The 25183-nt window shown below is 38.8% G+C and overlaps 1 protein-coding gene across 2 annotated transcripts in view; it reads right to left on the reverse strand.

The window, feature by feature from the left end:
• The window catches only part of MAPKAP1 (MAPK associated protein 1), a 164994-nt gene that overhangs the window by 120601 nt on the left and 19210 nt on the right, over positions 1-25183 (reverse strand). For both annotated transcript variants that reach the window (XM_044993061.1, XM_044993060.1), the window contains exons 2-4: positions 24579-24906; positions 18447-18536; positions 12316-12464 (exon numbers count right to left, since the gene is read on the reverse strand). In XM_044993061.1, coding sequence (XP_044848996.1) covers positions 12316-12464; positions 18447-18536; positions 24579-24837 — 498 coding nt within the window. In that variant the 5' untranslated portion in view covers positions 24838-24906. The remainder of the gene's footprint in view (positions 1-12315; positions 12465-18446; positions 18537-24578; positions 24907-25183) is intronic.

A 25183-nucleotide genomic window follows, 5' to 3' on the forward strand; every position in this document is an offset into this window, starting at 1 on the left:
TTGGTTTTTAAGGAAGTGACGTTCTCGGAGCTGGGAGATAAAATTCATGACCCCAAACAGAAACTGGTGTGCAGGAGTGCGCTCAACTCTCATGCCCACTCCTGCAGTCTATTGTCTGGAACAGAAAGGCTGCCGATGCTTTTCTGTGCCACTTGAGAAGAGTACTAGAGCCACTGAATCCACAGGGACATTGATCCCATAACATCTGATGCTCCTTCGTACTCAAACCTGTCCCTACAGAGTGCACAAGGGGGTTGGAGGCTCCCTGAGTGACTATTTCATTGCAAAATTTGCAAGAGCTCTACACCTGGATGAATTGCATCCTATGCATTTTTTTTTTTTTTTTTTTTTAAAGAACTTAAGATCAGAAGGGACCATTATGATCATCTAGTCTGACCTCCTGCAAGATGCAGGCCACAAAAGCTGACCCACCCACTCCTGAAATAATTCTCTCCCTTGACTCAGCTGTTGAAGTCCCCAAATCCTGATTTAAAGACTTCAAGTAGCAGATAATCCTCCAGCAAGTGACCCCTGCCCCATGCTGCGGAGGAAGGCGAAAAACCTCCAGGGCCACAGCCAATCTACCCTGGAGGAAAATTCCTTCCCGACCCCAAATATGGCGATCAGCTGAACCCCGAGCATGCGGGCAAGACTCTCCAGCCAGACACTGAGGAAAAAGACTTTCAATATCCCAACATTGACCCTCGGTACTAATTACCAGTGGTCGCACATTATTGACCTAATGGCTAAATCACGTTATCCTATCAAACCATTCCCTCCATAAACTAATCAAGCTTAATCTTAAAGCCAGAGAGGTCCTTCGCCCCCCACTGTTTCCCTCGGTAGGCTGTTCCAGAATTTCACTCCCCTGATGGTTAGAAACCTTCGTCTAATTTCAAGCCTAAACTTCCCGACTGCCAATTTATATCCATTTGTTCTCGTGTCCACATTAGTACTGAGCTGAAATAATTCCTCTCCCTCCCTGGTATTTATCCCTCTGATATATTTAAAGAGAGCAATCATATCTCCTCTCAACCTTCTTTTGGTTAAGGAAAACAAACCGAGCTCCTCAAGTCTCCTTTCATACGACAGGCTTTCCATTCCTCTGATTATTCTAGTGGCCCTTCTTTGTACCCGTTCCAGTTTGAATTCATCCTTCTTAAACATGGGAGACCAAAACTGCACACACTACTCCAAATGAGGTCTCACCAACGCCTTGTATAACGGGACTAGCACCTCCTTATCTCTACTAGAAATACCTCGCCTAATGCATCCCAAGACCGCATTAGCTTTTTTAACGGCCGCATCACATTGCCGACTCATAGTCATCCTGCGATCAACCAGGACTCCGAGGTCCTTCTCCTCTTCCGTTACTTCCAACTGGTGCGTCCCCAGCTTATAACTAAAATTCCTGTTAGTCATCCCTAAATGTATAACCTTACACTTCTCCCTATTGAATTTCATCCTATTACTAATACTCCAGTTTACAAGGTCATCCAAATCTCCCTGGAGGATATCCCGATCCTTCTCCGAATTGGCAATACCTCCCAACTTCATGTCATCTGCAAACTTTATCAGCCCACTCCTACTTTTGGTTCCGAGGTCGGTGATAAATAGATTGAATAAGATCGGACCCAAAACCGAACCTTGAGGAACTCCACTGGTAACCTCCCTCCAACCCGACAGATCACCTTTCAATACGACCCGCTGCAGTCTCCCCTTTAACCAGTTCCTTATCCACCTCTGGATTTTCATTTCGATCCCCATCTTTTCCAATTTAACCAGTAATTCTTCATGCGGTACCGTATCAAACGCCTTACTGAAATCAAGATATATTAGATCCACCGCATTTCCCTTGTTTAAAAAGTCTGTTACTTTCTCAAAGAAGGAGATCAGGTTGGTTTGGCACGATCTACCTTTCGTAAAACCATGTTGTAATTTGTCCCAATTGCCATTGACCTCAAGGTCCGTAACTACTCTCTCCTTTAATATTTTTTCCATGACTTTACATACTACAGATGTTAAACTAACAGACCTGTAGTTACCCAGGTCACTTTTTTTCCCCTTCTTGAAAATAGGAACTATATTAGCTAATCTCCAGTCAAACGGTACAACCCCCGAGTTTAGAGATTCGTTAAAAATTATCGCTAACGGGCTTGCAATTTCACTCGCCAATTCCTTTAATATTCTAGGATGAAGATTATCCGGGCCGCCGGATTTACTACTGTTAAGCTGTTCAAGTTTGGCTTCTACCTCGGATACTGTAATTTCCAACCCCGCACCTTCATTCCCATCAGTCACTCTGCCACTATTCCTAAACCCTTCATTAGCCTCATTAAAGACCGAGGCAAAATATTCGTTTAGATATTGTGCCATGCCTAGCTTATCCTTAATCTCCACTCCGTTTACAGTTTTAAGCGGTCCCACTTCTTCTTTCTTGGTTTTCTTCCTATTTATATGGCTAAAAAACCTTTTACTATTGGTTTTAATTCCCTTCGCAAGGTCCATCTCTACCCGGCTTTTGGCCTCTCTCATTGCATCCCTACACCCTCTGACTTCAATAAGGTAGGTTTCTTTGCTGATCCCTCCCATCTTCCACTCCTTGTACGCTTTCTGTTTTTTCTTAATCACCCCTCTGAGACGCTTGCTCATCCAGCTCGGTCTAAAACTGCTACCTAAGGACCGTTTTCCCTTTCTCGGGATACAGGCCTCTGACAGCTCCTGCAACTTCAACATGAAATAATCCCAGGCGACTTCTGCCTTTAGATCCCTAAATATGTTAGTCCAATCCACTTCCCTAACTAGTCGCCTTAATTTAGTAAAGTTAGCCCTTTTGAAATCGTAAACCTTAGTCTCAGATGCAATTTTGTTTATCCTTCCATTTATTTTGAACCGAATTAGCTCATGATCACTCGAGCCAAGGTTGTCCCCTACAACCATTTCCTCAACAAGGTCCTCACTACTCACCAAAACCAAATCTAAAATGGCATCCCCCCTCGTCGGTTCAGCTACTACTTGATGAAGGAATTCATCAGCTATCACGTCTAGGAAAAGCTGAGCCCTATTATTATTACTAGCATTTGTTCCCCAATCTATATCCTGGAAGTTAAAGTCTCCCATGATCATACAGTTCCTATTAGTATTTACCTCCTTAAAAACATTAAAGAGTTCTCTATCCATATCCAGGCTAGATCCTGGCGGTCTATAGCACACCCCAATCACTATCCCAGGGCAGGCGCTAGTAGTTTTCTTCCCTAATGTGACCATTGCCCAAACGGACTCCGTATTATCCATTCCATTACTAGTTATTTCATTACAGTTTACCTCATTATTGACATACAATGCATGAAGCTGCTCACTGCAGATATCCAGCAGGTATTACATTTCCAGCACTCCTTTATCTTCTTTAAAATGGCTCCTCTATATTAAGTAACAAAACAAGTTCTGAAGTATTTTAATTAAGTATCAGTTGAGCTTAATATATTTTAATCAATATATAGAACACACTAATGCTTCTGTGTCTCCAACTTTCAGTACACTGTTTAATTGATCCCCCTGTGCAAGGCTTCGCTCTCCATAGCAAACTTTACTGTATTGATGGGGCTAGGGAAATATTTAGGCACACTGATTGGGCATCAGAATCAATTTCAGCTTTGACATAATGAAGAAGAAATCAGGCATCTCTTAATATAAGACTGTTCCAATAAAACCCAACTAACAGCATGACTCACGTTAATCAATCACATTGCTAATACAAGAAAATGTATTTTAGAAAGTGATAACTTAAAAATTGTTCAGTTTAAGAAACTGTATATTATGGTACGTGCGCGCGCACACACACACATTAGGAGAATGTATAATGCTGCATGCAAGACTGTTTCTCAGTTTTTGAAGAATTGTTTCATTAGCTACACATTCCATGGGTGCTGAAAGCTTCTTGATACACAACCTGTCTAGTACAACAGAGTTCTGAAGTTCTTCCTGACTGCAGGTAACCCTCATTGTGAAGTTCTTACAGAATTCCAGAGCAATGATCATGCATCTCCATGATGGATTAAGAACTAAAAGGCAGCTTTTGAGATGGCAACAAACACAGAAATTCAAAGAAACCTCTTACACAAACCTGCTCTTCTGCAGCAGGCTGGCTCAGTTTGGCTATTATCTTGTCCTATCTTCTACGGGCCCCATGCCCCCTCACCTTCTACGAGAATGCTTTAATTGAGTTTAATGGAGTTTGGAGGCTCCATACAGTTTGCTTTGTCTTGATAGAGGCCTTCAGATAACCTGCACTTTGATTTTTAAAATGAGTCAGAAATAGGATTAACAACATCCAGCATTTGTAAGTGCTTTATCTCCAAAGTGCTTTACAAACATTACCTAATTAACCCTCAGCACCCCTGTGAGGGAGGTAAGAGGGCTTTAAATTAGCTGCATAATGGCAGGAATTGCACAGCTCTTCAAAGTGCTCTTACACGTAAATCCTCCCCAAGTAGGAAAACAATGCTCATGAATAGATGACTTCTTACGGCAGACTATATTTCTGTTCCTACCAAGTGAATCCAAGAGTCTAGGGGAAGAAGAGCCTGCTTGTCCTGCCAGAGTTAATGCAAAGCAACTCTAGTGGTTCTGTTCTAAACTGGGAGAGTTTGTTAGAGCCCCAAGTACACAAACCAAGGAAAGGGGGAATCTCAGAAAATCCAAGGGGGAAAAAGCAGCAGAATATTGGAAACAAATTGCCAAAGCTTAGAAAATATACCACACATACATATGCAGTGCGTACACATTTGTACAATAGACACTTACATTATTATATATGCTCACAACTGTTACCTATTAATTAAATTCAGCAAAACGTATCCCAGTCATTACTAGGGATTAATGAATTTGTACTGTACAATGGGGTAGGATGTCATCTACAGGTTTGGAAGCCAAGCACAGTTACTAACAATGTATTAGAACCAAACTGATCATAGCAAGAAGAATCAGATGAAGAAGCGTCTTATTTGTACAATTCTGCACCGGAACGTGACCATACCTAGATGTGCTACAACACTTGCCTTCGGCATGTGAATTACTAGAGGAGAGAAAAAGAAGGTGGAAGGACAAACAGCAACTTGATGGGAAAGTATTTACTTACAGAATAGTGGGGCAGCTTTGTAATAGGAAAGCTTACAAAAACATGGGACATACAAGAAAGGAAAAAGCAGTTTCCAGCTGCAGAAGAGCAAAAAACGTATTGGCAGTTCTAAGTGGTCTTGGGAGATATTATTATAGAATATTCTGCAGTGAGCATCTTCTGAAGCTGAAGAATCTGGCCTGTTCAGAGAGCACCATACCACAAAATAGGAGATTCGGAATAGTTTTTGTATATATAATTAACAAAATATCTACTAGCCTTTATGCCAGATCTCATATTATAACATATATCTGGTATAGACAAAATGCAAACATATTCTAAAAACAACTTAATTGAACACTATAGATATGAAAGGCAATATTGATTAAAACAATAACATATACCTTATATATTTAGGATTTGTTTGCTTTTACTGTTCTATGATAATGGTATCTGAACAACTGAAGTTGTAGAATAAGTAAATGATAAAATACAAACTATGCAAGCTACCCCTGCTAAATCAAAACAAAATATTCAGAATACAGGTGTGAAACATTCTACTCAGCTTATGGGCAAAAAAATGTAAATCTTCTTTTCACGTTGAGTTTTTAATCCTGGATTCATAATTTAGATATTTTGTTCTAGATATTTAGATACAGTATTAATAGCTATACGTCTCTTTCAAACGTTCCTTATCTACTTTCTTTGAGTAAAGCTATTTAATATTGGTGATTGTGGAAAACATTTGTTCATAATTATCCAAACATACACTGGAACAAGACTGAAACAGCAGCAGCATGCAAAAATGTATTTAAGGACTATCATCCCAAAATGCTGCTAAAAGCTATTAACCAGTACGTGTTAATTGCCACAGCATTCATATTAATTTTCACTTCAGGCCCGACATTGTGGAATATTTCCCTTGATACATTTTAAACAAAGTTTAATTTAAGGAACTGCTTCTATCAACACTTATGAAAATTAACAGCCAAGCAATTAGCACTCATGAATTATCCCTTCCCCCCTGCTTTCTACTGCTTCTTTGTAAAAACAGTTACTAAAGGAGAAGTTGTTCGGTTTTTAATAAGTTACCACAATCACATTCACAAAGAACCTGGCTGTATAATAAAAGGCCCCAATCCTGAAGATATGTGTTTCAGCACCTGTCCAGACAGAACAGACTCTCTGCTTTTATTTTATTTGCAGTGTGTGCTGCCATACTGGTCCCAGGATATTAGAGAGAGACAGTGGGTGAGGTAATATCTTTTACTGGACCAGATTCTGTTGGTGAAAGGGACAATTTTCGATGTACACAGAAATCTTCTTCAGGTCACTTCCCTTCCACCAACAGGCACATAAAGATCAGTGAAGCTAAAATATTTCCTTCATTCTGATTTCTATCTTGTGATTAATGTCAGAGAAGCTAAAGTGCAATTGGAGGACTGCAGTATTTTCTCTGGGCACAGAAAAGGCATTTCAGCCCTGTGTTTCTAGATTATTCTAGAGGTAAGCAGACTTTTAGCTAGATCACTAGATTCCCAATTCCCCACTGACTATCTTAAAGATATTGAGCATCTGTTCCTGCTTTCATTTTCCCATAGCACTTTTGTGTTTGATGACATTATTTTGAGGACAAAGGGCCTGATATTTCCACCACTTAGGCAACAGGCATCTCATAGAAATAAATTTGACAGAAGTGTGTCTTGTCAACGTTTCACTGGCTACCAACTTCTCAAGAAGGTTAGCAATGATTTGGGAGAGAAGCTGAATGTGGACTTACTTCAGGGATAATACCCAGGAGTGTCAGGGAGAGACCTCTGCAGTGGTCATACATTCTATTTATAAGTCTATCACAAAGATAATTTTATTTATAGTCAGAAACCTTGCTATCCTTGTCACTTGAAAGCACCTGTTAACATTCTTCCTTTTAGTGTAGATAGCCGCCTAACTCAACAGCTCTGAAACTAACACCGTACCAGGTAAGTACCTTTAGAGGCTAAGTCTCTTGGACAATCATTCTTTCCCTCAGCCTATGGTTTGAAAATAAATATTCCCTGTGTCTATACAGCTTTTTATTAGAAGATCTTAAGTACTTTATAAATATTAATAAAGACAGGCAAGCAGTATTAGCTCCATTTTATAGATGAAGAAACTGAGGCACAGGGAGATTAAATCCCCAATCCTGCAATGGGAGTTTACCTATGTGGAGCCATTGCAGGATTGCAGTCTAAATCATGTGTCCAATAGCATGCAAAACTTGTGGCAGGAATTGGGAACAGATCTTGATTTCCAGACTCCCAGTCCCATGCCTTAACCACAAGGTCACTAATCCTCCCTTATGCTGCTGTCTATGCCATGGGTTGGAAAACTAGCCTTGTTTCCCCCCGTTAACATCCAGAAAGTGAAAGGATCAACAAACCACAAAAAACAATCTTTAAAAAACCTGTTGGCAGAGAATAAATCTAACAATTCTTGAGTGCGTCATCTGTCATTAGAGTGTGTAAATTAATTATTAGGCTTGCGGTAAAATCAATCTGGCCGCCAATTTCTGGTACCTTAATATAATTTCCTATATACAAATTACGACCGGATAGAGTACAAGGGGTCAAAGGTCTCTAGTGTCACCAGATTCGCATCAGCCCAGTTTACCATTACATATTAAACAAAGACAGTGCATGTGAATGACTGACACACAGTTGCAGCTATCTGCTGGCTGTTGAGGCTACAGGTTTGTCAAGAGAAATTGATTTTAAGAGAAAACAAAGGTTTAGACAATGTCTGCTACACCATTTGGCTGGGTAAAGTAAACATATAGTTTGCCCTGCCTTTTATTTATTTATTTAAAAAAGGGAGTATTTTAGTGTATGTAAAACTACTGGTTATTCAATTTGGCTGTGTGACAAGGGTTCCCAGAACTCTTGTGTGAGCTGATCATAATGCTTCCATTGTGGGTGTACTTTAGAAACTGTATTTTCTAATTTATTTTTGATAATTCAATAAACGGATCAAAACAACAGGAGGTCATTAGAGTGCTTTAAAATGTTATTTCATACAGAAGTGATTATGAAACAGACACTAAGTCTGACAGAACACACCTGGAAAATTGAGAGATTTAACAGAGTGGCATGTTTAAAATTATAGAATTTAATGCTTTCCTATTTTTAACTGATTTTCTTAAAATACATTCATTAAACAAAAACTCACTAAAGAGGATTTTATTTCATTTAAATTTATTTATTAAGGCATATTCATGATTAGAATTAAAATATTCAGAGGTACGACTTTAGAGTTAACATGAGTTCACACACTCTCTCTCTGAGCTTGGATAGAGTGGCTGATTTGCTTTTCTTTTTGGTTGCCAGTGATCCACAAAAAGTATTTTATTCAACAAACAGAAAATCTACATTACAATAATTTTTTAAATTTTAAAATCAAAGCCTTAGTAATAATCTTAAAGAGGATTTTAGAGCCACTCTGGTCTCTTGAGTAAATACATAATTAAGTAGGGTTTTTTAAAACATGTTTAATTAGGCCCCCAAGTCCCTCCTTATCCACTCTTCTCTCCCCAATTATGTATCATTTTCCCAAGAGACATGAGTAGCTCAGTTAATTATGTAAATAAGATGTGCACTATTCCCAGGAAAAGAGTTATAAATATTTGTGAAAAAAATACTGCTCATCTCTTATCAGTTAAAAAAATATTTTAATACCAAAGAGTATTGGCCCCACCCTCAAAATTTCATTAAGAACAGTCATATTTGCCATAGAATAATAAAAAAAAGCTACATGTTTATAATTGCAAATTACTATTTCAAAAGTACAGCAAAACTGAAGAAAAGCTAACTAGGTAAAGTAATTCACTACTGAACTATAATAGCTGTACTACGGCTCAACTGGGATGTAGGGTTGTTGTTATTGTGTTTTTTTAAAATAGGTAATACATACGAAGCCTGGAAGAAAGGGTTTTATAATCAAAATGCTGACACAAACTTACACACAGTGGTACAAACAATGCTGCTATAACTAATATAATCCAATTATGCATTCACAAAATGCTAATTTGATTATTTTGCAGTGTTATTTGAATAGGCATTTTAATTTCTAGGGTAAATAAAGGTTTGACTGCAATATAATTCTCTATTAATCACCAAGGTGTCAGTGCCTATCATATTGATACATTTCAAAATGATTATAAAAATGACTAATATGTACAGTACAATTTCCTTCAAATGTTACTGATTTTCATTACACACCTGCCAAATGCATCAGTGTTAAATAGATGAAAATAAGATTTTAATTCTAGTCAGCTGTAATACATACTAAAGCAGAAAAAAAAGTAGTGGGGGCTAGGAAGTTGATGAGGAGTAATTTTTCCCATTCCCCAGCTTCCCTAGACACCCCCACCCCCCATATTTAGCCCAAGTCTTGCTCAAGCTTTTACAGGTTACAAAATTTCAACCTTTATGAATGAGGATAATTTCTTCTAGTCCAGAGATTTTTTTTTTTAAATCTCCTCTGTACACAATAGCTATCGGAAGTGTATCATAAAAGCTCATAACTCTTTGCCAAATCAGAATCCAGTGACTCAAGAACACCAAAATATGAACCGCAGAAAAAGAAGGCCATCCTGCTACTGTTGGCAGCAAGGCACCAAGTAATTATGCCAGAAATAATTCTCTCACACAAAGAGTTTGCACTAATTAATACAATACTAATAAATGCAACATAACATATAAACAGGCAGTTTATGCTCTACAGATACTATGGTCTAAGAGCTACAACTCCACAAAGAATTTTATAATACTACCTCTCTACATATGTTTAATCAAATTACATGTCTGATTTTCTCTGTTAAAAACACTTGACAGAAAGGAAAGATTTCCCACCAAAACGGTAGCGAAGCTCATACTTCAGAGGGGTAGCCGTGTTAGTCTGGATCTGTAAAAGCAGCAAAGAGTCCTGTGGCACCTTATAGACTAACCGACATTTTGGAGCATGAGCTTTCGTGGATGCATCCGACGAAGTGGGTATTCACCCACGAAAGCTCATGCTCCAAAACGTCTGTTAGTCTATAAGGTGCCACAGGACTCTTTGCTGCTTTTAAAGCTCATACTTGACACTCCCACTGAAGTCCTCACAAACTAATCCAGCAGAAAACAGAGCTACACTGCCATCTGTAATTTTTTCAGCACACTATGACACCGCACTATGATCCTAATGTTTATATTTTTTCAGCTTTCCAGGGTTTCTAATAGACATGGAAGTGATAAAAGTTGAGGGTAGCCTTGCACACAGAAGAGGCAATTCTTGATTTAGTTCTAGATAACATGTGGTAGTTAATTCACAATGTAATTGTATTTGAATAACTAAGCTGACCTTCCAGGCATGCTGCAAAGCCTGACTATTTGAGCTGGCACTGTGGCGGGACTAAGGTGGTTGGGGGTAAGATTTCTGTCTTGTGGGGAATGGGATTTTTAAGATACATTGGTTTGCTGACTGTTGATTAGCTTAGGGTTACTGTGTAAAAGGAAGTGCTGTTGTGTTGGGTGATTTATATTTTGCATTCCTTATGGTGCTGTTTTTAAATGAATGTCAAAGGGCACCGAGAGCCTTGGATGGATGCCCTTTGAGGGGGAAGTGCTTTCAGTCAAAATCTAAATAAATATTTATATTGTGGACACTAATACTTAAGGTTGTCATTCTTGGGGAAAGAATCAGAAAAGAGTAGCATTGTGACAACTTCAATAGGGGTTTGGGATGTGTGGGTGTGCAGATACTCTGAAAAGCAAAGCAACTAGTCATAAAGACTCTAGACTGGAATAGATGGACCTCTGGTATGATCCATTATGGCATCTCCTATGTTTCTGTCTGGCAAATGGTCTATACATTACCAATGAATCAATGAACATTTTTGAAGGTACTACAGGGTTAGAAACTGATGCTCCACAACATTGGAAAGATAGATGTCCTTGCCTGATGAATAGTGTGTTGTACTAGCTCCAGGGGATTGAAAGATATAAACCTTAAAATTGCATGATATTGATCAATTTTACTTTCTCCTCACACCCAAATGCAGTTCCAACCAGGCTTCAACAGCAGCTCTCTCAGAAATGGCTACAGCTAGACCAGTGCTCTTCAGCCCCTCTGACTACTTGGGATTAGAGGCCACAGAGACAACGTACAAATCCTGCCAAAGCTGAAGTTGATGGTTCTGGAAGATTTTTCAATCCCTGCCAGCCATTTGGGCCCTATTCTAAACTCAGATCCCACTGGCTAAACTAAAGTCAGAGAAGTACCACGAGACATCTGTTCCAGTAAGATTTCTACCAGCACTCTCCCTTCAACTCCAGGTCTTCCTGCCCTATTTGCCACTGCAGACTCTGGGAAGTGGGAACCTTCCAGGAGGGAAAGAAAGTACTGCCAACAGATGCTGATGCTACTCCTATCCCAGCCAATACAGACCTTCATGAGGGTGGGAGAGAAGGGAAAGAGAGCACCACACAGACCCACTTTGAGCTGTTCTGCCAGCTGCCAGAGACCCTTGTGCAGCTGGCAGCAGGGAGCGAAGGGCACTAGCCTGGGACTGGGGAGACCAGGGTGCTATTTTCTGTTCCGCCACTGGACTTCAGTGGGACTTTCAGCAAGTCACTTTGTCTCTGTGCCTCAGTTTCCTATCTCTAAATTGGGGGTGATAGCACTTCACAAGGGCACTGTGAGGATAAACACACCAAAAATTGTGAGCTGCTCAGATACTATGGGGGTAGGGCTAGATTTACTAGAGAGAAACTCTGTGCAATGGAACAGACTATTGAGATCCATGGACACACCAGTAGCAGAGTAGGGATAAGATGCCTAAGACACAGCTGTACTAAACATTTTACTTAAAGCACCATGTGCTGAAGGATGGACACAAGTCCATGATATAACCTTCTAGTACTAGGGCACAGCATAGATACCATTTATTATATATTTTCATTTGGCTCCTATTGCTATTGCCTCTGGGAACCATTACAATTAAAGAGAAAGACAAAGAGAAACAAGTTTTAGGATAGCCAGTTTAAAATAATGAACTGTAGGGCTATTGTGATGTTTAATTAAAGTCCAAACAAATATCTACACATTGCATTGTCACAAGAGCAGACAGAGCAACCCAACCTTCGATCAGCTCTATGTAAGAGGAAAATGTTTGCGTCACTCACCTTGCCATCAAATTTTGAGTACTCATTGAAAGGGTTGTTCAACTGCAGTGGGCACTGTTCAAGTCGCACAGACAGTAACGACTGCTTCCCAGAATGTGGAGACTTTACTCTGAAATTCTTTTTTTCAAACAACGAGCTTAGCTCTTCTGCTGCGATTCAAAAAAAAGAGATAAAAGCATTTGCATTACCATGTGCAAAAAGGATACTGTTTACCTTGGAGAAGAAATGAATTGGAGGGGACATAATAAAAATTATATAAAACAAACAATGAACAGTCTAAAGAAGATAGACTGGGAGTTTCTATTCACCCCATCTCATAACAAAAGAACAAGGGGACACAATGAAACTGAAAGGTGCCAAATTCAAAGCTGAAAGCTTCTTCGTACAATTAACCTCTCTGGCCAGGTGCTTAAGGTCACAGCCATGTAGCGGCATTCTTTGGTCCACATGCTTTGGAATTTGTTGGTCTTCTATTCTAATAATACATCCATACCAGTGCTCAAGGAGGGTGGTTGCTGGGTTCAGTTTCAGAGATCCTCATTTCAGATCAGGGCTTTGGAGCGGAGCCTGGAGCTGGAGCACAGAGCAGCTCTGGGGGCAGTGGAGCTTTAGGATGTGAAAATAGTGCAGCTAAAACTATCATTTATAAAAATAAACAAAAAAACACCTGTGATTTTCTGTCTAAAACTGAAGGCAGTTAAAATGGTGTTCCCTATCCTTTTCAATAGGTTTTCCCTGTCCCTTTTCACAACACTGTGGAATGTGCTGCTGTTCCAAACTCCTGAGTCACATATAGTTTTGACTAAAATGAAAACTATGCAAAATAGATGCTACAATAATAAACACAGAAGAACTCCAAAGATCCTCTCGCTGCACATGCCAACAAAAGAAACAGTAAACAAGCACATCTCAAACATTTCCTAAGAAACAACACAAGCAAGTAAAACACCTGCTTTCTCAGCTGAACCAATGAAATCATTATACAGAACTCCAGGGGACAAAGTGTTTTCCAAAGGCACAAGGGGTGGGGAGAAACTTGGCCCAAGCGGAGAGAGGGCAGGAAGCCCCACAAGCTGAAGGGCCAGAGAGAGAAGTAGCCCAGGGGAAGGAATCGCTAATTCAAGTGGTTCGCTGCTATCCCTAGGACCCCTGGGCTGGGACCTGGAGTAGAGGGTGGGCCCGGGTCCCTCCCTCTCCACTCCCCTTTTCTGAGACACTAGTGGGACAGCTGATACCCCAGTTCAGGGGTGAGAAACAGTGTCCTGAACCCCCACAAGAGGAGAAAGCGCAGGACCCATCATAATAGTGCCAGCAATTTGCCACACCACAAATACAAAGTTTGTTTTAAAAGTCATAAGATACATATAGTGCATAATCAGTAATAACCCAAATTTAGGTGAATAAATTTAAGAATACAGTTTAGATATTAGCATCCAAGTATTCGGGTACAACAGTCATGAAAAGTTATACAGAGAGTTGGTTGTGGAAAGCAAATTTAGCAATGAGTGAAGATTGTCCCTCAGTAACTGTGAATTTAGGGTAGGCTGTCTATTTAGAAAATACCATCCATACGGAAAGTATTTCAGTTACTTTCCCCACTATGCTTCTCATCGGCACTCCAGCTCATCCCTCCTGGTATTGCTGATGTCCCGTGATGTGTTCTATGTAGATGCCCCTTGGCCAACTCCTCCTACAGCGAGGAGCATCCATCTACCAAAGGCTACCTCAAATCATGACTAGATGGCCAGCTTGAGGAACATGGGAGAAAATATGAGCAAATATGAGCAGATGACCCAGAGGCTGCTTTACAGATTTCCTTGTATGAAGCGTATGATCTTTCTGCCCATGAAACTGCCACCACTTGCAGGGAGCCAGTTCTGATTTTGGAGGATGGAGTTATGCTTTTAGGCTTGTATGCTTCTGAGATACAAAGTTTTAGCCATCTGGAAACTGAAGATTTTTAAGTCTACTTTCCCTTTGACACCAGATGATGAAACACAAACACAATATTTGTCTTTCTGAACTGAGCTGTGTGGTGAATATATACTTTGAGAGCTCTGTGAACATCCAAAATATGCCAGAGTTTCTCTCTGGGATGCAAGGAGCTGGCCAGGAGGATGGAAGGACGATTTTCTGTGCTCAACAGAGCCTGGTATGAAGGCAGCATTGATTCTGAGTACCGCTTTATCTTTATGGAAGGTTGTCATAAATATAAAGGGAAGGGTAACAACCTTCCTGTATACAGTACTATAAAATCCTTCCTGGCCAGAGGCACCAAATCCTCTTACCTGTAAAGGGTTAAGAAGCTCGAGTAACCTGGCTGGCACCTGACCAAAATGACCAATAAGGGGACAAGATACTTTCAAATGGGGGCGGGGGGGGGAAGGGGCTTTGTTCTGCCTGTTCCATACAGCTTTGGCCTGCGCAAGATCAAAGAAGCGAACAATCCAACTCCTATAGAGTTAGTAAATATTTAGCAAGGAAATGTGTTAGATTTACTTTTATTTTGGCTTGTGAATTTTCTCTCTTCTGAGAGGGAGGGTATTCCTGGTTTTCTTTTTGTAACCCTCTGTGTTTTGAATCTGATTGCCTGTGAGATTATCTTCCATTCTAATCTTACAGAGGCACTCCTTTCACCTTTTTTCTTTAATTAAAATTCTTCTTTTAAGAACCTGATTGATTTTTCATTGTTTTAAGATCCAAGGGTTTGGGTCTGTGTTCACTTGTACCAATTGGTGAGGATATAGTCTCAAGCCTCCCCAGGAAAGGGGGTGTAGGGGCTTGGGGGATTATTCTCAGGCCTGCCTAGGAAAAGCAGTGTAGGGGTTTGGGGGTATATTTGGGGAAGGTAGGGCTCCAAGTGGCCCTCCCTAAATGTTTGTTTAAATCACTTGGTGGTGGCAGTGTTACCTAATCCAAGGTACAAGGAAGGATTTGTGCCTTGGGGAGTTTAACCTAAGATGGTAGAAATAAGCTTAGGGCGTCTTTCATGCGGGTCCCCACATCTGTACCCTAGAGTTCAGAGTGGGGAGGGAACCCTGACAAAAGGTACAGTACTCAGGTTACTGGGAAAAAAAACTCCCAACTCACTCCCTGAGGGCTGAATTGACTGCTATCAACCAGACCACTGTAATAGCTAGAAAATGAGACACCTTCAGGAGTGGTTCAAATGGAAGGTCTGTAATGGCCCTGGGAACCAGGTTAAGATCCCAAGGAAGAACATTGTGTGCTTCAGGAGGATGTAGAAGAAATGCTGTTCTCAAAAAATGTTGGACATTTGGGTAGGAAGAAATTCACTACTTCCCTACTTCACTAAGGATGCTAGACAAAGCAGCAACTTGACTTCTGACTGTCTGAAATGCCAGGCTCAGTCCGAGTCAATCTTGAAAAAATTCAAGAATCCATGGTAGTGAGGTAGATGTAGTAGTGAGGCCTTTGTCCTAGAACCAAAAGGTAAACCTCAAGCAGGCCCCTAAATAGACAGACTGAGTTAGTAGATTTCTTTCTGGAAGCTAAAAGTGTGGACATTTCTTCTTCGGAATAACCCAGGAGCTGGAGACGACAATCTGATGCTTTCCCAGTCTTTGAGGTGTGGCTAGAATCACTTACCGAACCCCTACACCTTCCCAGGATGCATGAGAAGGGATATATAGCTATAGCATGTCTAGGGCATCTGCAGACTTCATATTCGTAGTTTACTATGCTCAGTACACTCTTGCCTGAAAGAGACTATCCTCTGTGGGAGAGTTTTGTTTTTTTTTTAAATACATATTTGACTACTGAGTCTCTAACTCTGGCCTTCTTCTCCTAATGAGGAAGAATTCCCTGTGTGGATGTTCAGGCCCAGAGGAATCAGCATGTCTATGGCCTGGACTTTTCTGTATTTATCTCTCATGCTGTGCTCTGAAAGTGAGCAGGGGAACCCAGCACTGAGGAGTATCCTCCATGTCGCACACCACAGATTTATGCCACTTGAGGGAAACAGATTTCATTTTGTGCCTTTTAGAATGTCTTCTAAAGGAGACTGTGGAGAGAAAGGGAAACCCCTGTGCTGACAAAGTCAAAGCTTAGAGATTTTTTTGTTTTGTTTTGTTTTTTGCTCTGCAGCAGGGAAGAATGGGACTCCCTGACTGCATCTGAAGACTCAAAAATAACTGGAGAACTTTGTTAGGGGAGGAGCCACATCTCTCCTGCTAATAATTGATAGGTTTGGTCCACCTCCAAGGCTGCATGGAGCAGAGAGCCCCCCAATGTCTTAGATCTGTGGTCCAGGAATGAGACAACAGAACTAGCTAGAATAAAGCAGGAGCATGGGAATCCATTGTCCATTTCAATGCACAGAAACATCAAGCAACATGGTTAGGGACAAGAAACAAGAAGAGAGGATCAGTGGTCAAAAACTACAAAACACTGAGCAGAAGGGGTTGGAGGTTATGGAAGATTAAACTTTAAAACCTTCAATATAATGCTTAACAGGGTAAAAAGGGAAAAAACACATTTTAGGATGCATTAACAGAGGTATCAAACATACGCTGTAACTCTGTATAGGGGATTAGTGCAACCCTGTTTGGAATCCTGTGAGCAGCTCTGTTCACTCTCTTATGAAAAAGATATTATAGAACTGGAGAAGGCCCTACACAAAGGGCAGCCAGAAAAATACAGGGACCTAGGCACAGAGATTACGTAGAGATCATATTAAGATATATACAGATTTTGAAAGAAGCAGGCATGATAGACCATACAAGAGACTTTGAGAGTGTGTGTCAAATACAACAGAAACAAACATCAGTTTATGCTAGAAAATAATTGGCATGGAATTTTTTAAATTCCATATGTTACCATTTAAGCACCACAGTATAGCAATAAGAAACAGTATATTATAAATTACAAGAGGAAGTAATAGGTATTTACAGGGAAAATATTAGTTATAACTACTGGTTCCAAGAAAAGATAAAAACCTCAAATGGCATTTCTGGCTTCATTTCATTCTAAAGTTTCCTGTGTTCATATGCTTAAGCAGAGCTACATTAAAAGCAAGAGCCACCTTTCAATAACATTAATGGTTTGAAGAAGTGAGGGCAGAGTGAGTTTAAAAGCCCCAAAAGCTTAAAAACCCATGAAGACAAAAGTAATATTTTCATAATTCTTCTCTTATGCTTTTTTCCCCCTTAAGCTTTCCTCCTTACCTAAAAAACTGACTGAGATTACTTTTTAAAATTTGTAAATATAACCTTTAAAAAAAGGTTTCACCCAACACATGTTCATCCATAACATCCAAGGCCACTTGAAATAGGTCATGCATCTTATCACTTGTTTGAAAACAGTGGTCCTCCATTCGGAAGGTAGATACTCTAATCAGCCTTGATCAGTTGCAAGGAGAGTGTCAAGACTTGTCAGTTATTTGTTTTGTTAAACACCACCTCCCATGCACAAAATTGCAGAACACAATTTCACTGTCTTTGATGCTTATTCATCAAGCTAAGAGGAGCCTCAGGGTATGTCTCCTCTACAAGTACGAGAGCGACACAGCTGTCACGCTGCAGCTATGCTGCTGTAGTGTAGACACTTGCTGCATCACTGGAAGAGGATTTTACATCTCTGTAGTAAATCCACTCAAGAGGGAGTAGCTAGGTTGATGGGAGAATTCTTCTGTCGACTTAGCTGAGTCTATACCAGGGCTTAGGTTGGCTTAACTACATCTCTCACAGGTGTGAATTTTTCACATCACTGAGCAAATTAGATCGGCTGACCTAAATTTTATGTGTAGACACAAGATAAACAGTGATGTTACAAACTGCCAAGATCTGCAAGCACTGTGTTAACAATATTTATTTTGAAATATTCCTTAAAAAACCCTAATTTATTCAAACTTCAATCAACTACAGTAGCTTTGAATCAATTTCTTGATTTCTTTAATCAATGTAAATCAATAGGAGTGGGCATGTGGTGGTTGAAAACTATGGGGAAAACACAAGTCAGAATAGGAGATGGTCAGAATCCTTCACGATATTTCCTCTGTATTTTGGAAGTTTTTAAGAGAGGTTTATAAACTGAAAATTCTGTAAATGAATATTAAGTAGAATCAACAATTAAAAATATAAAGAAAATAGATGGTTTGGTTTTTTTTTTACCTGAACAAGAAGCATTTCTCTCTTTCCACTGAACGTTTTTGCATTTTATTTGATTTTGTCTCTCTTTTCGTAGTCGTTCTAGTCTCTGAGCTTGAAAAGAAATATTATTACTATAAGTTTGTCAATGGAAGTTTACTATAAACAAAGACATAATTAACTACCTTTATATGAATAAAGATGTTTTATACTGCATATGTAGGAGGGAAAGTCATAAAATTTTAAAGGTGGCACCCCTGAAAAGCAAATACCAACAAAAACATGGAAGTGTTCTTGATTTATAATTGAAATTAGAGGATATAAAACATTAATAGAGATCATAAAGATAGTATTAACATGGAAGAGAATAATAAAATGTGAAAACTTCTGTGATTAATATGACATTTCATTATATAAATCATTAATAACGGTCTTAAAGGAATTTTAATGCACAAATGAACTCAAGTGAATATTACATTACAGGAATAAAATTACTGTTATGAATTACTCTACCCGTTTCAAAAATTAAAGATAAATGAACTCAGACTAGACTATTAAAGTTTTAAATATAAAATCCTTTATCTAAAAATCATGAAAATTATAAAATGTCAAAGCTATATAAATTAGCATAGCTTTTTCTTCAGTGTGCTGAAACAGTTTATAGGTAGTAAAATAAATGATTTGTATCTTCACAACATTAGTCAAATCTTAAAATGAATATAATATTTCTTTACATATTTTGATTCCATCTCCAAAATAGGGCTTGAAAATAAGGCTCAAACAGTTAAAATATCAAGCAACTCAGACTCCCGGATCACCTCTTTCCTGAAATTCACTTATTGTTAACACCAGATTTATCTCAGGAGACAAACTGTCAACTAAATAATCTGGTAGAAGCTACCCGGAGAAACCAACCACCAGAAATAATCACTGCAGCAAACTCACCATTGCCAGTAAGAAAGCAAACTAGATGGGCAAGTAGAAGTAAAAATTTTGGTCATTTGAGAAAACACAATTTGCTGGTTATATTAACAATTTTGATGTATTGTGATCATTTATTAACTAAAATGGCCTCTTAAAGGAGATTTTAAAATACTAAATTACTCTGACAATTCCTGTACACTGTCACCAATAAAAAAAATACACTGATAGATACATTCTATCCCTTCTTTATACTTAGAACTGCATGCAAATATTGGCTCAGCAGACAAACATTTTACCAAGTATCAGAACTCTTAGCCAAAACATTGATTAAAAAGGTTGTTGACACTTTACCTATAATATCTAAAAATGTAATTGACTAAGTATGAAAAAGTACAGGAAACATCTCTGCTTGTAACTGTAAACATGAAGCAAGATGCTCTTCCATTGTGAGAGTTTAGTTTTAAAAACTGAAGCCGTTTTCTTCTAATTTATTATTCTACCTATAGTTCAAAATCAATTTTTTATTTGGGGCGCATTAAGCATCAATCCCTCAAAACCTCCTCTCCCCCAAAGAGAAATATAAAAGCTCTCTGGTAAATATAGCTATATTTGGAATAGCTTTTTCAGTTTTTTAAATTATCTTCTGGTTTCCCTGAAACCAATGGGAAAGGGAAGAAATGGGGAAACCAGGAAACGCAGCATTTCTTTTAATACTGTTGTAATTAAAAACAGGTCAATTTCTTACATAAGGGAAGCTATTCGTCCAAGTGCCTGGGGCCCTTCTAAGGACAATTGCATCACTTTAAGCCCTGACATGTCCCTCTGTGGAGAGAGGGCAGGGTGGCTATGTATTAAAGAGGGTTTTGTGCCATTCTCTTAAGACCTGCAGTGTGCCCATGAACTGCGGTGTATGAATTCCGTCTTCCCTAATCCTTGTAGGATTCCTCTCACAAAGCCTTAGTAATTTGGTTTTGTGTCGGCAAGGGTTAATTTTATCTTAAAAGAACAAATGGAGATATGTGCAATTATTCCATCTCAATGCAATTCCTCTATCAGTTGGTTCCAAATTATCATTCACGCGTGATTGTACTACAGCCACTCCAAATTACATGGAATTATCAGTATCTATTAGAAGTCTGAATTATTCAAGGTTCATTCTCATAAACGTATTAGTTTGCAAGCATTCAGTGTCAAAAATTTCACTGACCAATGTAGTTCTGTTTCCATTAAATATTAAGGGCTAAATGAGCCTTTGCTGCTAGCCCTCAGTTTCGGAGAGAAGTAATTTGCTACAACCCTTTACTAGGTGTAGCATACTCCCTCGCTTTGCTCTGGCTAATAATCTCTGTGGGCTGGCAATAAACATTTTTTTTTGGTGGGAGAAGAGATGGGAAACCAAGTATCTGTGCTCTCCCTACCTATCTGCTATGGAAGAGAGAAATACTAGGCTGACGAGCCCCTATGCTCCCCACAATGCCTGGCCCCATGGTCTGGCAAGCCCTAGCAGGGTGTGTTACTTCATTTTACAACCTTGCACCCTGAGGCGACTTTCAAAGTTTTTCAACTTTTCAAAGTTTTAGGCCTTATATTAAACCTACTTTAAAATGTAACCTGATATGTATGAGTGCTCAATAGCCACTATTCTGTAGGACCTACAACGTGTTGACTCTCCACTGCTGCAGTAAATTTGTTCCAGTGCTTGTCAGACATCAGCAGTGCATGGATAAGTTACTAAGGCTATATAACTAAGCAGCTTTTGGGGAAAAAAAAATTCAACTCTATCCAAACCAAAAGAAGTAAATGACAACTCAAGTGGGAATTCTTTTAAAAACCTCTTAGTGGATATTAAAACCACAGAAAGTAAACATGAGATCATATACTCAAAAAACATTTGCCACTATCCGCTGGAACAAACAACTATATCACCTACTCTAGTCCAATGTAAAGTGTCTCAACTATGCTACAAGGAACACACAAAATCTATTGTCCTTTAATAGAAAGGATAAATATTCAAACTAACAGATCTGAACTTGTGTGGCTAACAAAAATAATCTTATGGCTCAATAAGATGGAAGAGCTGGTTGCAGTTCCTTAGTTAAGACTGAATCCCTACTTTAAGTGTGAAACAATCACTTTGTTCTATATATTTGTTCTTACAGGACCTACTCTAAGTACAGAATACATTTTCTAAGAATTTACAAGTAAATCTGTTAACTAGTTTAAGAATTACAATTAATTAGAATATTGGCCCTTTACGATACTTAGTGCTTTAAGATCTGGTGCCAAACCATGTTTTCTCCCAAATTACTTAACAGTGAATAACTAATACCGACTCTTCCAACTTTCCATATAGACAAATCTCAGTGAAATCTCACGCAATGGCTACAATTTTTTTTAACGATTAACAGTTATTTTTGTCATTTTTCTTCATAAATGAAAGTTTCTTCTTCAGCAGAGCTGAAGAATGATGTTATATGACAGAGAAGTCCACAAAAAACTGCTCTCTTTCAAAATGGCTGCCACCTCTGATTACTCTTAATAGAACTGAGGTCAGAGATGCAGAGCTAAGATGCTCTCCTTCGAAATAGCCACTGCATACCATTGTTTACAATGGGAATGAAGACAAGTGGCCTCAGGGAAGCTGATGGTCCTAACAGAATAGAAATTTTTACATTTACGCAATAACCTCCCCATAAAAGGAAGTTTCTAACTCCAGGCGGTTAATAGTTTATTTATGCCTTGATGCAGGAAGATTTATATGCCCTTGTATTTTTTTTTTTTATTCTACCTAACCAAACTGTGCATGTTATACAAACATCTGATCCTTTTTTGATTCCTGTGAAGCTCTTGAACTTGATATTTTCTGGCACTGAGCACTTTAGGCTAATTAATTTACTACGTGTCTTGTGTAGAAAAGTTTTATTATTTTTAAAATTGTTGCTTTCAATTTCTTTGGATGCCTCTTGTTCTTGTATTATGAGAAAGAGTAAATAAAACTGACCAATTTACTTTCTCTATACCATTCATTGTTTTAGGTCACGAGCTATGTAGGTCTTAATAACTGTATCAACTGCCTGGCAGAGCCAACGTACATCAGAGAACAAGATGAGGGAGGTTCAAGAGAAGGAGAAAAGAAAAAAACTGGCATCAGCTTGGCTCCCCACTGGACTGGCTGTACTAACAATTGTTTTAAAACCTGCCATTAACTGGGAAGTTAAATGGTTTCAGATTAGAATTTAATGTAGCTTCTTTTTATCTACCCACTCTGTGAAGTTATCTGTCAGTACCATTTTTTGCAGCAATTCCACACACTTTGAACTTTCCTTCTCCACTTTCTTATCCTGTAACAACAATTGAACTGAACTAACCTCTCAAAGAAAATGCCATGAAGTCTGGCACATTAAGCTTTTCATCCTGCTACATGGAAGTCAGTTTTAGCTAGTCCTAGGACTCCAAACTGTATTCAAGGACCTTATTTCCAAATTTAGCGAGATGCCTTAATTATACTGAATCAATGCTATTAATTATTTTTCACAACTTTTGATAATACATTACCTTTTTAAAAGTATCTTAAGATACTTATTACTGTACATCACTTTTCTGGGTAGGTAGAATCTAGTTAAATTTACTTCTGAGCTGTAGGTGGTGGTGTATTACCTGCAAAAAAATTATTTCAGAAATGTATGTTCCTACAAGGAAAGAGAGATGATCTTCCTACTTCAAGCCTTCAACACTCGAGCATTTCAGCACAGAACCTTCTTTGGAGGCTGTGTATAACAACTCTCACATCCCCCTACTGCAAAAGGACAGAAGAGGGATGTTTTCTCCCTATTAACAAAAACTAAGCAATTACTATATACCAAAAAGGTAAATATCTTTAAATTAGCATATTTTGAGAGCTCAAATGCTAACTCAGATTTTTGTAATACTGTAGCTATAAGACAGTAGAAGTCAAAGATGAAAAAGTAAGATGGAACACTGAGTCTGTCTTTCTTCAAATGAAGAATTTAATTCCCCTCCAGGTAAAGGATATATCAGGTTATTAATCTGACAATATGTTTGATAGTATATATTCCTTGCCCATTAAACCTCCCATTTGCTGATCTGTTAGAGCACCATCAGGGAAAAAATGGTTAAACTTTTATAGCAAGAGCCCAGCAAAAGTGCTATTACAGAATTAAAAGCCAACTTGAACATAGTGACTGGACCTTGGTACTACATTGCTGGCACTACAAAATCATCTGTTGTTCTGAAGTTTCATGATAAGAGCCTATAGAGCAGCTGACCTGTCATGACGCACACTGTCAACATTCACTGTGAATATCCCGGTCTTAGACTCCTAACATTAAACATACAGGGGTTGAAAAATGTAGGTGATGGTGGTGGAGGAAATTACTTGTTACTGTGGCAAGCAGTTTTTAAAGACACCTGCTCTGTTAGCCTAGTTCTATGCACTCAGCAGTATTATGACTCAAAAATAATTATAACCAACATTCTGCCAACACCTCACTCAAGTTTTCCAAAAGAAAAATACAAAGTATAAATGTATCACATTTACTTCTATACTTTGTTTCCTTCAATTTCCCTCCTGCCCTCCCTCCTCCAACGCTATGTATGTCTTCTGTTTGTTGCACATTCTCGCACGCCTCCCCTGTCCTGTTCTCTCTTCAGTGGACTCTGTTACTCTGGTTTTCTTGTCCATCTACTAACCCCTTTCTTCCTATACTCAGTTGTTTCATTGTTTTTAATACTTTGGGCCAAAATGACTGGGTTTGGTGCCCCACTAGGTAGGTACTACTCAAAAAGTAGGTATCTTCCCGACTTTCTGTACCTAAACAATAAGAATTTCAAGGCCTAATAGTGGAATTTTGGTATTTTGATGGTTTCTTTACCATAATATTTTCTAAATCTTTAATTTTTTGTAATAAAACTGACAACTTTGAAGTTCTTCTATACGCTGTGATTTGGTACACTGGAGTAGAAAAATCAACTAAAAATCAGTTTACTGTGCACAAAAGAAACTGGCCCATTATATATTTCTTTTTCTGAAAGAGACCTATTTGCCTAGCTAAATGTTACAAAAGAAGGGTTTGACAAATAAATAGCTACTTGTGTTCTGATAACTGGTCCAAGCAAGTCAAGTTAGCCTTTTGTGCGAGGTTCTAACGGGTATGCTGTTGTTGCTGGTTTTCTGTTTTGTTTTGGGGTGGTTTTTTTGCAAACAACATTTACCTGTATTTGATCGTCTTCTAATACCGAAGTCCCAGCTTGAGGTAATATCAACTGATTGGGAATATACATAACCCTGAGTCTCTCCATTGCTTCCCTGAATTTCCGAACCACTGTCTCCAGTCACTGAAGAAGGATTGAATTTCTCTAGGTCAACATCATGATCTATCAGGACCATTTCACACATCCCTGTGTCATCACTGGTCACATGTGACTGCCGAATATGAGCCAATATAATTGCTGGGTTGTCCAGGAAGGCCATCCTGTCCACAACTCCACCACCTTATTATGCTATCTTCTTCTCGCCATGCTGCTCCATGGACAAACTTACCTGGAAACATAAAATATACAGCACTTTAAGAAAAACAGAGTGATTAATGTTTACTCTGGGATGTTTTTGTCACATCCAAAACTGGAATTAAGTATTAGTTAACTAAGTTTTATGCATTGAATTACTTTAATTTCATTCTGACATGGTACAACCATTTACATAGTGAGTATCTATCCTTGGGGACAGTTTGAATTCAAAAAGTTAACCTAAGAAAATTAAATAAAATGTGCACCCCCAAACTAGTAATTAACACAAAACAAGTGATTGCTATAAGGTA

Source organism: Mauremys mutica, chromosome 18 (assembly GCF_020497125.1).
Source record: "Mauremys mutica isolate MM-2020 ecotype Southern chromosome 18, ASM2049712v1, whole genome shotgun sequence".
Classification (NCBI taxonomy): domain Eukaryota; kingdom Metazoa; phylum Chordata; order Testudines; family Geoemydidae; genus Mauremys; species Mauremys mutica.